Here is a 17118-nt window from a genome sequence, read left to right as displayed (position 1 = left end):
GCAGGGTCAGGGTCAAAGAACTTGACTACGCCTATGGGCAGTCCCAGGGGGTATACTCGCCCTCTGCTATAGGGACTCAGTTTTGTTACAAGCAGTGTCAGAAGTAATACATCTCCACAGAGGGGTGGGTGCTGTGTCCGTCAATGAACATCAGAGAAATGGATTTTACGGTAAGTCAAAAATTAAATTTTCTCTTTCATTCATTGACAGACACAGCTCCTGATCATCTTGACCATTGGGATGTCCCAAAGCAGTGTTAAACATGAGGGGAGGGTACAGCAAGAAAAATTTCCCAAGGCTAAACCGCAGCCAACCAGGTAACAGGAGCTCAACCAAAACAACTGGAGCCCACCTGAAAACATTACACCCCCAGAGAGGGAACAAGCCCCCTAAACAGTAACCTTGCGGCTAAAAGAGGCATTCGTAGATGCCAACACATCCACTTTATAAAACCTTTTGAAAGTGTGCAGCGACAACCAAGTAGCCGCCTTGCGCACAAGTGTTACGGACGCCTGATGACGAAAGGCCCAAGAAGCACTGAGCACCACCTTCACAGGGAAAGGAGGAACCTGACCCTTAATGGAATAGGCCTGAGTCACCGTCTGTCTGATCCATCTAGAAGCGGATAGTCCTTTTCGAGGTCCATCCGCAAGCACAAATAGTGAGTCTGACTTCCTAAAAGACTCCGTAGCTACCAGTTACACCCGAATAGCCCGAACCACATCCCGGGAATGCAGCACAATTTCCTTAGGATGTTTTGGCCTGGGACACAGGGAAGGCAACACAATGTCTTCATTCAGATGGAAAGCAGAGACAACCTGAGGAAGGAACGACGGACAGGGTCGAAGAACCACGTTATCTTAGTGGACCACCAAATAAGGGGAACAAGACAATGTCACTAATTTCCGACACCCTGCGCGCAGAGGTGATGGTCACCAAAAAAGTCACTTTCTGGGACAGCGTGAGCAGGGGAATCTCCCGAATATTTTCAAAGGGAGGCTTCTGTAGAGCTGAAAGCACCAAGTTGAGATCCCAAGGTTGGACTCAGCACCAAGAGATAAAAGGAGGGGCTCCTACAGCTAAAATAGATTCCCAGAAGGCTCCACAGTAATGGCTGCCATTCAATTCAATGCCAGACTAATGGCTGCCATGGTTACACAAACATGGCCACCAGCCTATACAGAAAATATGCTACAACAAAATGGCGGCTCCACAAGGCTCCCAGAGACTCAGGAGGGATCCCTGGGCCCAGACAAAACACAGAAAAAAGGGGGGGGCAGTGGCAGGATCCCTCAACCAGGTACAGCCCCCATCGTCAGTACAGCACCCTGCCCCAGCCCCGGGGAGGTAGCCAGACCACCATACAACCCCGGTGGAGGGGGGGGGGAAGAGAGGAAGGGGGGAATATATGACCCACAGGACCATAAGATACAGGGGGGGGGGCCCAATGGGAAGGAGGGGAACCCTGGGGTTCGTCCTCCACAAAACCCTCCAGGGGGAGAGGGGGGCTAGCTACTCACCATAGCAGGAACCAGGTGGGCACTACTTCAGACAGAACCTCCTTGCCACCTAAATGGGGGGGGGGTTTGGCCCGGAGGAATGCTGGGACTCAGGCCGAGACCTGGTCATATGCAAACTCGCGAGGCGCTTAACTTGCAGGCAGCTCCCGTCCGGTGGGGCTGTGTTGTAGACGACCTAGCGCAAAGCTGAGGTCTGTGCACACTCACTCGCCAGACTGTGGTGACCACTGGATCTACATTATCCAGCCCGTCGCCCACTCTGGCAGTTGATTGTAGATCTCACAGGGAAAAAACAGGACAAAAAAAAAAAAAAAAATCTAACTAAAAAGAAAAAATTGCCAGGACCAGAGATACCAACAAGAAACAAAAGGTCCTACTCCTGACCTGGCAGAAAAAAAGAAAACAGAGTACCTATAGCAGAGAGGGGGAGTATACCTCCTGGGACTGCCCATAGGCGTGTTTAAGTTCTTTTTCTGCCTTTGTGTCCTACTCCTGTAGGGGGCAGCATAACCCAATGGTCAAAAAGATCAGGAGCTGTGTCCGTCAATGAACGAATGCGAAACTACATTTTAGTTGCAGGGGATGCCTGAAATCTGACTTCTATCTTAGTGCAGACTTTACACCTTCTGTACACCACCTACATCAAGGTTGCCATATTGCATTTTACAGAAAGTTACAGCATTGCAGATTGAAAAGGAAAGGTCATTTTTAATAACATTCAATTACAATATGACTCGCAATTGTACACGCTATCTTTTTTTTTTTTTTTTTTTTTTTTTTATTTGCTATCTCCCCCCCCCTCCCACAAAAGTGGAGTTACCCTTTAATACCAAAATAATTCAGCTGCTGCACATGAAAGCGACCAAGTTGAGCTGGGCCCTGCAGGATTAGAGACACAGAAAGATACCTGGATACACTTACCTGTCAGGTCACCATTCAGATTCACAATCAGAGGACTGTTCTTCCAATCAAATGTCGCTAGGAGGTTGAGAAAACGCAGGAAGCCCACCTGGGGGGAGCTGAAAGGCAACACACTGTCATTCCAAGATAGACATATGGAAATCCTCAACAAATTACACAGTGCCAGTGCGACAGAGCAGCCTATATCTTTCAAGCATTTTCTGCTTGTGCAGTTTTACATTCGCGAACGCATGTTAACATTGGTGTGCAACTGTGCATGCAACAGTTTACATTGGTTTACCGCAGCTACATCAGTTTTAAAGAGGAAGTCTTTCGTCGTTTTTTTTTTACCTGGAAAGTAAAAGGCATAATGTGCTAGTATGCATTGCATACTAGCACATTGTGCGACACTTACCTCCAAACAAAGCCCTCGTCGTCCACGCTGGAGGCCGCATTCATCTTCGCCCATCTTCCTTTTAGGTCTGGGGACTCCTGCTGTGCTACTGGCCGAAGCCGTGTGACATCACTCCCGCGCATGCGCGAGGGAACCGTCGGTCACAGCACAGGGCTCTGAAGAAACGGCACGGGCGGCCGTTCCTTCTGGGCTCTGAAAAAAACGGCACGGGCGGCCGTTTCTTCAGGGCTCTTAAAAATTTCCCTTCTTACTTTTCTGGGGACAAGCCAAAATTTGGGATTTTCTTTTTCTTTCAATGATAGTGGTAAAAAGGACAAAGAAAGAGGGTGAATCTCCCTAACGGGAGCGGCGACTTCGTCCCAAGCTCTCTGCTCTGCCCCTTCAGCGCTCACTGGAGCGCCGGGCTGTAGATGGGTAAGGAGCGGCTGACTCAGGCTCTCAGCGGTTCACTGGGAGGATGAGCCAGCTGCTGGTCCAGGCTTCTGGGTAGATCCCGAGTGTAAAGTCAGGATCAATCCAGCGGCTGGACTGGCTGAGTGATGTCACCGAACAGCGGACTTTAGCCGCTGTTGGCTGAAAACAGGTCACAGGAGTGCAGAACGAACTGCACACTTCAAAGTAGCAGGGCAACAAAAGTCTTAGCTCTACTTCTCCTTTGAAGTACAATCTATTTGAAAAAAACAAGAAAAAATATATACAATGATCCTAGGGATTTTTTTTTGACAATTGCACCCTCTAATGGTCAAGTATAACTGCATCAGTTCAACAAATTTCCCAGAGAGAGTGCCTCTGTTCCAGCCAAAGTAAGATTGTAAAAAAAACTAGTGGTGCAACAAGATTAAAATTCTGGTGCCGCAACCGAAAATTCAGGATGCCAAAAACCAAAATGGACAGTTGGAAAAAAAAATAAAAAATTGTCTTTAAATTTAATGAATGTGGCTGCTGTCTTTGCATTGAAATCAATAGGACGCGATTTTGCACTTAAGTCAATAGGGAAAGTTTTTGCATTGAAGTCAATGGGACGCAATTTTGCATTGAAGTCAATGTAACGAAGTATACCATTATCGGCACTGCTTTTTTGTTTTTTTTCTATCGGCAAAGTGCCAATAGCTTTCAGCGGCCGATATATCCCTAAAAAAAATTAAAAAATAAATAAACTAAACAGTGTTTTAGGACTTTAACCACTTAAGGACCAGGCCCATTTCCGACATTTGTTGCTTACAAGTTAAATTCAGTATTTTTTGCTAGAATACTACTTAGAACCCACATATATATATATATATATATATATATACACACACATACATACAAATACATACATACATACACATATATATATATATATATATATATATATATATACATACATACACACACACACACACATTATATATATATTTTAGCAGACCCCGAATAAATAAAATGGCGGTCTCTGCAATATTTCATGTCACAGGGTATTTGGGAAGCGGTCTATCAAATGCAATTTTTTTGGAATTTCACTGGATTAAAAAAAAATTAAAAGTTAGTTCAACATTTTTGTATAATGTGAACGATAATGTTACGCAGAGTAAATAGATACCTAACATGTCATGCTTTAAAATTGCGCAAACTCCCAGAATGGCCACAAACTATAGTACTTAAAAATCTCCATACGCGACGCTTTAAAAAAAAAAAAAAAATTGACGGTTACCAGTTTCAAGCTACAGAGATGTTTTGCTAGAATTATTGCGGCAATACCTCACATGTGTGATTTGAACACGGTTTACATTTGTTGGCGCGACTAACGTATGAGTTTTCTTTGGCATGCGAGCATGCGGGGACGAAAGCGCTTAAAAATTTTTATTTTTATATATTTTTTTTATACACTGTTCCTTAAAAAAAAAATATGATCACTTTTATTGCTGTCACAAGAAATATAAACATCCCTTGTGACACTAATAGGCAGTGACAGGTACTCTTTATAAAAGGAATCTGGGGTCCCCAGATCAAACCCCTCCTCTGCACTTCAAAGTAATAAAAAATGCCAAAAAATTTTTGAATACTTCGGATTTTTCTAAATCGGCGCTGTTGGCTGCTGAGAAAACCCGGAAGTGACGTCGCTTCCGGGTTATTACATCAGAGACCTGATTGAACCCGATTACGGCTTTGTTCGGGTCTCCGACCAGCTGGCGGACGTGCCGGATGGTCGCTTAGGTACCCAGCTGGGATGGGAAACCCCGGCAGAACAGTGGAAGGCAGGAGGGGGGGGGGGGCGACCCCTCCTGCTACTTGTTAGAACGGCCGAGCGGCATCGGTTATCACATGAATGCCAACTGCAGGCATCACTCCGGAATAATCACTTCCTAAAAATGACGTACAGGTATTTGATTTTTTTTTTTGATTGTGCATAAAGTGGTTAAAATCATCATCACCATTGAAAAGGTTCCCATATTGGGAAGTTCAAAGTGTTTTTTTTTTTTTTTTCCCGGGATCAGCGGCTGGAGAGTCAAAAGCAGAGTATGTGCTGCTAGGGAGTCGGAATTAAAACCACTTCTCCCTTTGCCTTGTTAGAGCAAAGCACGGGTTTATTGTACAGTGCTGTGCATTGTGGCTGTACCTTGGTGCAGTGAAAGGAGCCGGATGCAGAAAAAGATGCGCCACAAGAAGATCCACACATTCCTCTGACAGGCTGTCCGACAGCAGCTGGGCCCTAATCCAACGCTTGGCGAGCCGCGATGTGCCTCCAAATGCAGGAAGTTGCTGGTGGAGCCTAGAAGAAATAAAAGGTAAATTGTAAAATGTAACTCAAACCACATCAGTCATTTAGCATGCACCAGGGAGTTTTGAATCTCAACCAAAGAAAACACGTTTATTATATATTGCAGCTTATCGGTACTTAAAGCGGAGTTCCACCCATGTTTAATACGTTGGATTACATAGATGTATGTAATCCCCTTTAAAATGACTTTTACCAATGGAAACTTTTTTTTTCTTTGCTAGTAAATATCTTATTTTCTGCTTTATTCCTCCTCTCCTCACTTCCGGGTCCGATTGGCGATGACGTCTTTCGGTGATTCGCAGTGTGAGCTGGGATGTATTCCATGCCAGAAATCTCACAGTATTACCCAGGAGCTGAGCTGTACTGTGTGTATTCAGCCCACCACCCCGCCTCCTCTCAGTGAGTTGCACTTTATGTATTGTATTCAGGCCGTTCTCTGCCCCGCCTCCAACCCGCCTCCTCTCAGTGAGCAAGGACTGAAAGCATTATATACTCACTGAGAGGAGGCAGGGCGGAGGCGGGAGCCTAGGGGAGTGATTCTAACTGTGGGGGGGCGTGGCTTGTGAAATGATCATAGAAACATGTGATCCTATATAGAAGGATCACAGACGCTCTGTGATCATTCCAGAGAGAAGAACAATCAGCTAACCGCCCTGCTCCCTCAGCGGGGAACGATCGCGGGTGTCAGGCGGCAATCGGAGCCGCCTGCCCCGTGCATCCGAGTCCCCACTGACGAGCTCGCCCCCTAGCTGCAGATGCGCAACCGACGTAGACCTACGTCGGTTCGCGGAGGAGGGCCACCCTGCCGCAGTATATATGCGGTGGGCGGTCCGGAATCGGTTAAGGGATTACCACTTCAGCTCCGGAAGGTTTATCCCTTTCATGACCAGGCTATTTTTATGCGATACGGCACTGCGTTACTTTAACTGACAATTGTGTAGTCATCCGACACAACCAAAATAAAATGTAGGTCCATTTTTCTATATTTAAAAATTTTTTAAAAATAATTGTTTTTTCTTTCTGCTATAAAACATTCCCAATAAAAAATGCAAAAAAATCAAACTTCTTTATCAATTTAGGCAAATCTGTATTCTGCTACATATTTTTGGTAAAAAAAAATCCCAATAAGTGTATATTGATTGGATTGTGCAACGTTATAGCGGCTACAAACTATGGTATATTTTTATTAAATTTACTAGTAATGGCGCTGATCAGCGACTTATAGCGGGACGGTGATATTGTGGCAGACAAATCAGACACCTGACACTTTTTGGGGACCAGCAATACAGTGATCAGTGCTAATAAATATGCACGTCACTGTACTAATGACGCTGGCAGGGAAGGGGTTAACACCAGGGGGCGATCAAAGGGTTAACCGTGTTCCCTGGGAGTGATTACTAACTGTGGGGGAGGTGTTTCGACTGCTTAGCAGGGACAGAGGATCAGCACATTCCCCTCTCACAGATCGCCGTTCTGCCTTACTCCTGAATGATTGGAGGATTCCAGCGGACATTGTGTCTGCCAGAGCCGCTGATTGGCTCCCGCTGTGTCCAATCACAGCGGGAGAGAGTCGACAGCGGTGCACGTGCGCCCAAGATGCGGAAGTGTCAGATCACGTACGGGCAGAGAGCGGCCGCCCTGCCACAATATATCTGCATGGGGCGGTCGCTAAGTGGTTAAAGAGGATTAAAACTATATAAAAAGGTGGTGCTACGCTGTCTGGAATATCCGAAATATGCAAAACATAAGTAACGGTGACAAAAATAAGTATAACCAACTACATACAGGAACAGATACATACAGTATCTCACAAAAGTGAGTACACCCCTCACATTTTTGTAGATATTTTATTCTATCTTTTCATGTGACAACACTGAAGAAATGACACTTTGCTACAATGTAAAGTAGTGAGTGTACAGCTTGTATAACAGTGTAAATGTGCTGTCCCCTCAAAATAACTCAACACACAGCCATTAATGTCTAAACCGCTGGCAACAAAAGTGAGTACACCCCTAAGTGAAAATGTCCAAATTGGGCCCAATTAGCCATTTTTCCTCCCCGGTGTCATGTGACTGTACTGTACATATCTGTATGTAGTTGGTTATACTTTTTTTTGTCACAGTTACTTAGGTTTTTTCATATCCCAGCCAGCGCAGCACCACCTTGACTTTTTTGGCCACAGATATGCTGACCAGTGCATGTAGCAGTCAATCTAGTTGATTATCTTATTAGTGATCCCACGGGTTCTATATCAGTGATGACAAACCTTGGCACCCCAGATGTTTTGGAACCACATTTCCCATGATGCTCAACTACACTGCAGAGTGCATGAGCATCATGGGGAATTTAGTTCCAAAACATCTGGGGTGCCGAGGTTTGCCATCACTGTTTATATATAGGTTGGGGTTAATGAGGATTGCTTACAAAACCTATTTGACTAAAATGACCCATTGCTGGATGCCTTACCCATGCAGCGTGCTTGTCAGCTGAGTCAGATGAATGGTCTCCAGTTCCAACTGCAGGGACTCCTCCGTATCACGGTACTTCAGCATCCCCTCCGGCGTGATAAACTCCTTCATAAACTGCGGCTCTCGGTGATACGCAACTTGGAGACGGAACACATAGCCATCCTGTAATGAAAATGGAGAGCAATAGAGTGGGAAATTACTGGTAATACATTTTACAATAAAAAAACAAGGAACCGAGACTCAGGAAACCATATTCTTCAAAACAGTGTGACATTAAAGTACACAGTGCCTTGCAAAAGTATTTACCCCCCCCCTTGACTTTTTACCTATTTTGTTACATTACAGCAGGGCTCGACACCCGGGCGCCAGGTTGCATTGGCGACTAGAATTAGTGACCTGGCGCCTGGGGAGCACTGCAAGAGGTGTCCTGTCCCTTTTGCGGTTTGTTTAAAAAAAAAAAAAAAAACTTGCGCCTAACTTTTTTAGCTGGCTCCTAGATTTCAGGAAAATTTGTCAAGCCCTGCATTACAGACAACATTTTGTTAATCTGAATTTTATGTGACGGATCAGAACACAATAGTCTAAGTTGGTGAAGTGAAATGAGAAAAATATATACATAAAACTATTTTTTAGAAATAGAAAACAGAAATGTGGCATGTGCGTATGTATTCACCCCCTTTTGTTATGAAGCCCATAAAAAACTCTGGTGCAACCAATTACCTTCAGAAGTCACATAATTAGCGAAATTATATCCACCTGTGTGCAATCTAAGTGTCACATGATCTGTCATTACATATACACACCTTTTTTGAATGGCCCCAGAGGCTGCAACACCAAGAGGCACCACTAACCAAACACTGCCATGAAGACCAAGGAACCCTACAAACAAGTAAGGCTTCATGTACACTGACGTTGTTAAAAGTCCCTTGAATGCTGGAATTTTTTGTTTAGGACGTTTAAAACGTCCGTTGTGTTGCGTTTGCACCCGCGTTTAGCGGGCGTTTGCGTTTAAAACCGTTCCTAGGAGGTCAAAAAAATCATTCCCCTTTAAAATGGAAAAATGTGAGTGCTAAACGCGGGTCATTGTGTTCGGTCGCGTTTATGCGTTTGAAACGCTGGGAAACACACATTTGATCGCAAAAAATTGCTTTCCAAAATGAAAGCGCCCTGTCCCCGTTAGCTCACAAACAGAAGCGAACACATACGAAAACCCCGCCCACATATGTAAACGCTGTTCAAACCACACGTGAGGTATCGCCGCGATCGTTAGAGCGAGAGCAATAATTTGAGTCCTAGACCTCCTCTGTAACTCTAAACTGGTAACCTGTAGAAATTTTTAAATTGTCGCTTATGGCGATTTTTAAGTACCAAAGTTTGTCGCCATTCCGTGAGCGTGCGCAATTTTGAAGCATGACATGTTGGGTATCTATTTACTTAGCATTTTATCTTTCACATTATGGAAAAAAATTGGGCTAACTTTACTGTTTTCTTATTTTTTAATTTTTCCAAAAAAAATGCGTTTTGAAGACCGCTGCGCAAATACGGTGTAATAAAAAATATTGCAACAATCCCCATTTTATTCTCTAGGGTCTCTGCTAAAAAAAAATATAATGTTTGGGGGTTCAAAGTAGTTTTCTAGCAAAAAATAAAATGGATTTTAGCATGTAAACACCAAGTGTCAAAAATAGGGTTGGTGGGTAAGTGGTTAAAGGAGTTGTAAAGTCCGGAAAGTTTTTTCATGTTAATGCATTCTGAGCATTATGATAAAAAGCCTTCTGTGTGCAGCAGCCCCCCTCACCCCCCTCATACTTACCCTCTAGCTCCAGCAATGTTGTAGGAATGTCTCGGCCGTCCATTCCTTCCCCTGTGAGAACTGTTTGTGTATAATCATAGCAGAAGCTGTGCGCTCCCTGCAGGCGGAAGTGCAGAATCGCGTATATACAATTAGGTCCATATATATATTTGGACACAGACACAATTGTCATACTTTTGTCTCTGTATGCCACCAGAATAAAACTAAAAGGAAACAATCCAAATTCATTTGAAGTGCAGACTTTCAGCTTTAATTCAAGGGGTTGAACATACAATGTCACAAACGAACTGCAATGATTTTTATACACAGTCCCCCATTTTCAGGGCTCAAATGTAATTGGACAAATGAATATAATCAAATAAAATGTTCTGTTTTAATATTTTGTTGAAAATCCTTTACTGCCAATGACTGCCTAAAGTCTGGACATTACCAAAGACTGGGTTTCCTCCTTTCTGATGCTTTGCCAGGCTCTAACTGCAGCTGTCTTCAGTTGTTCTTTGTTTGTGGGTCTTTTTGCCTTTAGGTTTTGCCTTCAGCAAGTGAAATGTATGCTCAGTTGGGTTGAGATCAGGTGACTCGGCTGTTTCAGAATATTCCACTTTTTTCCTTCAAAGCTCCTGGGTTGCTTTTGCAGTGTGTTTTGGATCATTGTCCATCTGTACTGTGAAGCGCCGTCCAATCAACTTTGCTGCATTCGGCTGAATCTGGGCTGACAGAATATCTCTGAACACTGCAGAATTCCTCCGGCTGCTTCTGTCACATCAATATTCTCCAATAACCCAGTGCCACTGGAAGCCATGCCCATGCCATCACACTTCCTCCACCAGTTTTTGGGGCAGAAACTCTTGATTGGGACGAGATCCGGCAGCCGGCTCCAGACGCGATTCCGCCTGTTTACATGCCTGTACAGCTCACACGGCCAGGGCTTTTTTTCATCAGGAATGCAGGGGAATGCAGTTCCGGCAGCTCCAGGACTGAATGTATGTAATAGCAAGGGGTGTGGGGTGTGTTGGAGGGTCTCTTGATGCTGGCTGCTTGGGGATCTATTGTCACTGGTAGAGATCTATTATAGTATGAGGGTCTATTGTTGCTGGGGGGGGATCTCCTGTTGAGGTAGAGGTCTATTGTTGGCTGATATATTGATACTGGTTGCTGGGAGAGCCATTGTTGCTAGTGGAGGGGTCCAATATTGCTGGGGTGGGTCTTTTGTTGCTGGGTGAGATATTTTGTGTGGGAGGTGGGTAAGGGATGGAACCAAGGGACAGTGCTCAGAGGTGGGTAGTGGGTGGAGATAAGGGGTGACTCAGAAGGGGGGGGGGGGGGAGTTCCTGCACCTATTCTCCGAGAAAAAAAGCCCTGCACACGGCTATATGTGCATTTTATGCGAGTGCGACTTCTCTTTATTTAATAAACTACAGTTCATACAGAGAGCATTCAATTGTTCCCTTCTTTTCTCCTCATATCCGTAAACTGAGCATATCAAGCAAGGGAAAAGGAGATTGGCAGCCCTCAAAAGTATCCTTAAACAAGCCCTGGATTTGATGGTGTGACTCCATTCCTTCCCTTTTGGGAACAGTGCATATGACCTGGTGGTAAAACACGGGTCTGAGAGGGAGGTGAGAGGCCATCTATTTTTTGGTGGAGGGATCACAAGCACCAGCTTTGTATTAATGAAGCACCTATGCACTCATGGGACTTGGAAAGAAGACTCCCCTTTTGTTGGCTGCATGATATGGACGGTTATACTGATTTGCACTATTATTTGCACTTTACTTAGAATTTTGTTTCATTAATTGAATTGGCATTTTCTTTCATTATATGCACTGTAATATTTGCATTTTGTTTTTGCACCTAGGTATATGTAATATTGGTGCAATAGTGTATTAACCACTTTACCACCGGGGGATTTTGCTGTCTTACGTCCAGGCCACTTTTTGCGATTCGGCACTGTGCGACTTTAACTGACAATTGCGCTGTCATGCAACGCCGTACCCAAATGAAATTTACGTCCTTTTTTTCCCACAAACAGAGCTTTCTTTTGGTGGTATTTGATCACCTCTGTGCTTTTTATTTTTTGCGATAATAAAAAAAATGCGAAAATTTAGAAAAAATAACAATATTTTTCTACTTTGACAGTTAAAAAATATCCAATATATTCAATTTTTGTCATATATTTAGGCCAAAATGTATTTAGCTACATGTCTTTGACAAAAAAATTCTCAATGAGCGTATTTTTAACCGCTTTATGACCGGAAGGTTTTACCCCATTCCTGACCAGGCCATATTTTGCGATTCGGCACTGCGTTACTTTAATGGACAATTGCTCGGTCGTGCAGCGCTGTACACAAAGTAAATTTATGTCCTTTTTTCCCCACAAATAGAGCTTTCTTTTGGTGGTATTTGATCACCTGTGCGATTTTTACTTTTTGTGCTATAAACAAAAAAATAGCGACAATTTTGAAAAAACAATAATATTTTTACATTTTATATATGAAATTCCCCCCCCCCCCAAAAATGTAAAAATCCAAATTTTTTATCATTTTAGACCAATTTGTTTTCTGCTACATATTTTTGGTAAAAAAAAAAAAAAAAATCGCAATAAGCGTATTTTGATTGGTTTGCGCAAAAGTTATTGCGTTTACTAACTAAGGGAAAGATTTGTCATTTTTGGTGTTTTTTTTTAACGAGTAATGGTGGCGATCTGCGATTTTTTTTTTTTTTTTGCGGGACTGCGACATTGCAGCGGACAGATTGGACCCTTGACTGAAGTTTTTGGCACTTTTGGGGGTACCAGTGACATTACTACAGTAATCAGTGCTGTAAATATGCACTGTTACTGTAAAAATTACACTGGCAGGGAAGGGGTTAATTTTTATTGGAGAGGGAGGGGTTAATGTATGCCTGGTGCCTCCTCCCCTGGCCCGACTCCCGCTGTAACTGAATACAGCGGGAGCAAGCCTCCGGCGGTGCGCGCACGCCGCAGAGAGAGGGGAATGTCTGGTGACGTAGGTCTACGTCGCCAGACGATAACGAGCCACTTTGCCGCAGTACAGTCAACGTGACTGGTCGGCAAGTGGTTAATTACTTGGATATACTAGTATGAGAATTTTGGAATAACGATCTCAGATGGTAAAGATTGGTTTTGCCATAAGAGGTTACTCCTTGCACTATTTTAGCACTTTTTAGTTTATATATGCACTTGTTTTTTGCTGGATTTGCACATACACATGTAATATTTGTGAGTAGCGCTGTATCAATGAATTAGATTGGTGATTTTGGATGCGCAGTGATGAGCACATAATAGGTATTGCAGCCACGGTGTTAATCAACTATTATCATTGTTTACGTTCAATTTTTTGGTGAGTTAGTATTTGGTAGCGCTGCTGATACACTTATCTTTACATGCCATCACACTGCCTCCACCAGTTTTTACAGATGACGTTGTGTGCTTTGGATTATGAGCTGTTCCAAGCCTTCTTCGCACTTTTTTATTCCCGTCATTATGGTAAAGAATAATCTTCATTTCATCTGTCCAAAGAATGCTTTTCCAGAACTGGTCTGGCTTTTTTAGATGTTTTTTGGCAAAGTCTAATCTGGCTTTTCTATTCTTCAGGTTTATGAATGATTTGCACCTTGTGGCAAACCATCTGTTTTTGCTCTTGTGAAGTCTTTTCTTGATTGTAGACTTTGACAATGATACGCCCACCTCCTGCAGAATGTCCTTCACTTGTCTGGATGTTGTGAATGGGTTTTTCTTTACCATAGAGAGGGTCCTGCGATCATCCACCACTGTTGTCTTCCATGTACGTCCAGATCTTTTTATGTTGCTGAGCTCACCAGTGCGTTCTTCTTTCCTCGGAATGTACCAAACTATTGATTTCGCCACTCCTTTTGTTGCTGCAATCTCTCTGATGAATCTGATGAATTTGTTGTTGAAGCCGTACTATGACCTGTTTCACTTGCATGGACAGCTCCTTAGAACACATGATGTAGGTTCACAGCAAAAGATTCTGAATGCAAATACCACACTTAGAACCAACTCCAGACCTTTTACCTGATTAATTGATGAAGAAATATCGAAGGAGTAGTCCACACCTGGCCATGGAACAGCTTTTGATTTAACTGTCCAATTACCTTTGATCCCATGGAAAAAGGGGGGGGGGTGGTGGCTATTCTTAAGAGCTGCAATTCATCCCTGCCTCTCGCTCCCTCCTCACTGGCTGTGATTGACAGCAGCGGGAGTCTTTGAGCCTATGAGGAGGAAGAGAGCAGGGAGAGCCCCTGCTCTCATGCACAGCACTGAATCAAGATCAGGTAAGTAATAAGGGGGGGGGGGGGCTGTTGCAATCGGACAGTTTTTTTTACCATAATGCATTCTCTGCTTTTAGAACCACTTTAAGAAGAGAATGCAAGCATCATATCATATCATATACAGGTGTGATGGATTAGGTAAAATGTCTATTTTTCTATGTTTATTTTTGTACATGTAATTATGCTTTTTTATTCCTTACTCAAAATGACCGCTAGCAGCTTCTCCTCCCATCGAGTGAAGCTTGTGTAACTAAGATGGCGCCTCCATCCAGGACTGCACCCAAGATGATGACACCTAGACCCTGGAGGAAGTTTACCTTACATGGACATGACCAATCAGAAGCTACAAGCAATCAGATAACGCTACGCTTATGACGCACTTACCCACGACACTAGCCACTGGCCTATATAAACCCACGTATCCAGTAGCAATAAAGGAAGTATCACTTACCTGAACACGTTTCAGTGGGGTTCTTCTCGTGCATGCACCAGATTTTTTTTAGGCCAAATCAGGAAGGGGGCAGATACTCACCACAGACGATTGGTCTGATCCAAAACACAGGTCTGTATAGACAAGGACAAGGGAAGGAGGATAGGCAGGTATTACTGACAACCTTGTAGGTGTCGGAGAACCTCACCTTGTACACATCCGTGAAAGAGGCTGTAGGTCGGCACAGTAGATCATGCTGCTCCTTCAGCAGCTCCCCCAGCCGAATCTGGAAAGCGGCCTTCACTCGCTTAATGGCGTCTTTATCTTGTGGCCATTTCCCACTTCCTTCCATGTGACAGATCACTGCCAATAAAAACGGAAAAGGTCATCCAATTTCCAGTACAATATAAAATACCACTGCATCTGTCTGTACCAGGAGATTTACATCATTTTCCAAAGAAATTTACAATTTTACTCACATTTCTAACAGTGACATAATACAATTATCAGGCTGGGTTCACATATGCCATGCGGGAACCAGAGCGATTCCTGTGCGGGTTCCCACATCGCATCTAACTTGCAGGCAGGTCACACTGCTCTCTGCGAACGGTCAATTGAAAGTTAATGACACCCCCAAATCTGTTTGCAGAACGTAGCAGAATGCAATGCGAGCCGTGGAATTGGATTCCAGTGCGTACAAAGAAAAAAAAAACCGAGGGGTCCTGCACCCTTTTGCTGCGAATGCGATGCAATTTCAGCCATACAAACGTTATAGCTGAATTTGCATTGGCAGACCTCGAAGTCCACAGCAATGCAGTGTGAATCACATGCAATGTCTGACATTGCATATGTGTGAACCCAGCCTCAAAAAGAAACAAAAAACCTTTTAAGCATGTTATACTACCTAATTAACCAGCAGGTGGCAATGTAATTGAAACCTGTGACGGACTCCGGACACCCCGACTGGGTATCTCCGCCAAGAAGCTGCTTCCTAAGCTCTGGAACACGAGATCCGTGAATCTAGCTATAGTTACCCCAAGAACTCGACAGTACAAGTTTTGGAGTCAACCAGAAAATAAACTTAATTGAAACACAGGCACAAAGAGATATACACTGTGGGACAATCCCCCTCCCCCTTAGCAGCCAATCCAAACACACATATACATCCCATAATAAGTTGATCTTAAGGCAGACAAACAATAGAACAACGGGATACAGGTACAAACCCCATCCCACCTCACTATCTAGCAAGGGTCTATGAGACACTCCTGCAATTTTCTAGCAATCTGAAAAGTCAAACCGTTCATCTTCATATATTTCCTGAGGGACATTGTTCAGAAATATAATTGTCCCAAGTGAAAGAGCGCCTCACTCTTTCAACACAAACCACACATATAGAACCCAAGATAACTGGGGTAACACGAAAGGCTGAGTCCGGTGTGGTTGTACAGCGAGTCTGATTAGTGCAGACCCGACTCTGGTTCTTGGTCACCCTGTGTCCCTAATAGACACAGGGTGACTTGTACATAAGAGGGGCCGGGGAAGCTGGACAGGGAGTTTCCTGACCTCTCTAAAGTAATCTGGGTTCCACGAGCCCCCAGCCAAAGTGACTCATCACAAAACCCTTGAGCACCTTAGAATATCAATGATAAGTGAACCTTTTTTGCACATTTTTAGTATTCTAGTAGGCAGTAATTGTTTTATGCACCATCCTGATGGAAATGGCTAGTGTAGTGCCACGAAACACGTTGACTGTTTTTATACTATTCTGTGAGCAATATCGAATTTGTGAACACTCCACTTCTCAGCTACTACTTCACATTCGGACGCCTCTCTGCCACCACTTTTCCATTTTCATGTTTAAAAGACCTCTTATTGTGAATACACCGGAAATCCAGGAACCGCAGTGCGTAGGTTCACCCGGATCTCCCCACCAAGCATCTGTTCTCTGTGCAGGGACAGATATATTCCCCGCAGGCTTTCACTCAAGGTTAAACAAAACCAAAGAAAATCCCCAGCTCAACTCACCAGCCAAGTCTGCTACCAACCAAACTATCCTGTCTAACAATTTGCGTTAAAAACAGAGGTTTAGTTAGCACACATTTGCAAATACATGCGTAAGCTGCAGAGCCGCTCCACGGGAGCCCAGTATTATTTGCAAATGTGTGCTAACTAAAACCCTGTTTTTAACACAAACTGTTAAGACCACTCTGCGGCTTACGTATGTATTTGCAAATGTGTTTGGTTGGTTGCAGGCTGGCTGGGGAGATGAGCTGGGAGTTTAAACAGATTACCTAAAGGCAGATATAGTATAATTAGCATGAGAGCTAAAACAGTTAGTCAAGTTGAAAAAAGACACAAGTCCATCTGAGCCAGTAAAAAACAAAAAACAGTAATGAAAACCCAACCATACAATCCCATATACACAATCCTATACCCGCAATTGATCCAGAGGAAGGCGAAAAAAACTACAGTAAAGCATGATCCAATTTGCTACAGCAGG

General features: G+C 43.7%; 1 protein-coding gene across 1 annotated transcript in view; it reads right to left on the bottom strand.

Annotated features, from left to right (window-relative positions):
• NOL6 (nucleolar protein 6) overlaps positions 1-17118 on the bottom strand; it is a 117267-nt gene that overhangs the window by 50998 nt on the left and 49151 nt on the right. The window contains exons 18-21 of the mRNA XM_082256869.1: positions 14824-14978; positions 8060-8223; positions 5432-5584; positions 2442-2539 (exon numbers count right to left, since the gene is read on the bottom strand). Coding sequence (XP_082112995.1) covers positions 2442-2539; positions 5432-5584; positions 8060-8223; positions 14824-14978 — 570 coding nt within the window. The remainder of the gene's footprint in view (positions 1-2441; positions 2540-5431; positions 5585-8059; positions 8224-14823; positions 14979-17118) is intronic.

Source organism: Pelophylax lessonae, assembly GCF_965119305.1.
Source record: "Pelophylax lessonae genome assembly, chromosome: 1".
NCBI classification, from domain to species: Eukaryota; Metazoa; Chordata; class Amphibia; order Anura; family Ranidae; genus Pelophylax; species Pelophylax lessonae.
The sequence above is the reverse complement of the archived record's forward strand: the minus strand, read 5'-3'. Positions and strand labels throughout refer to the sequence as shown.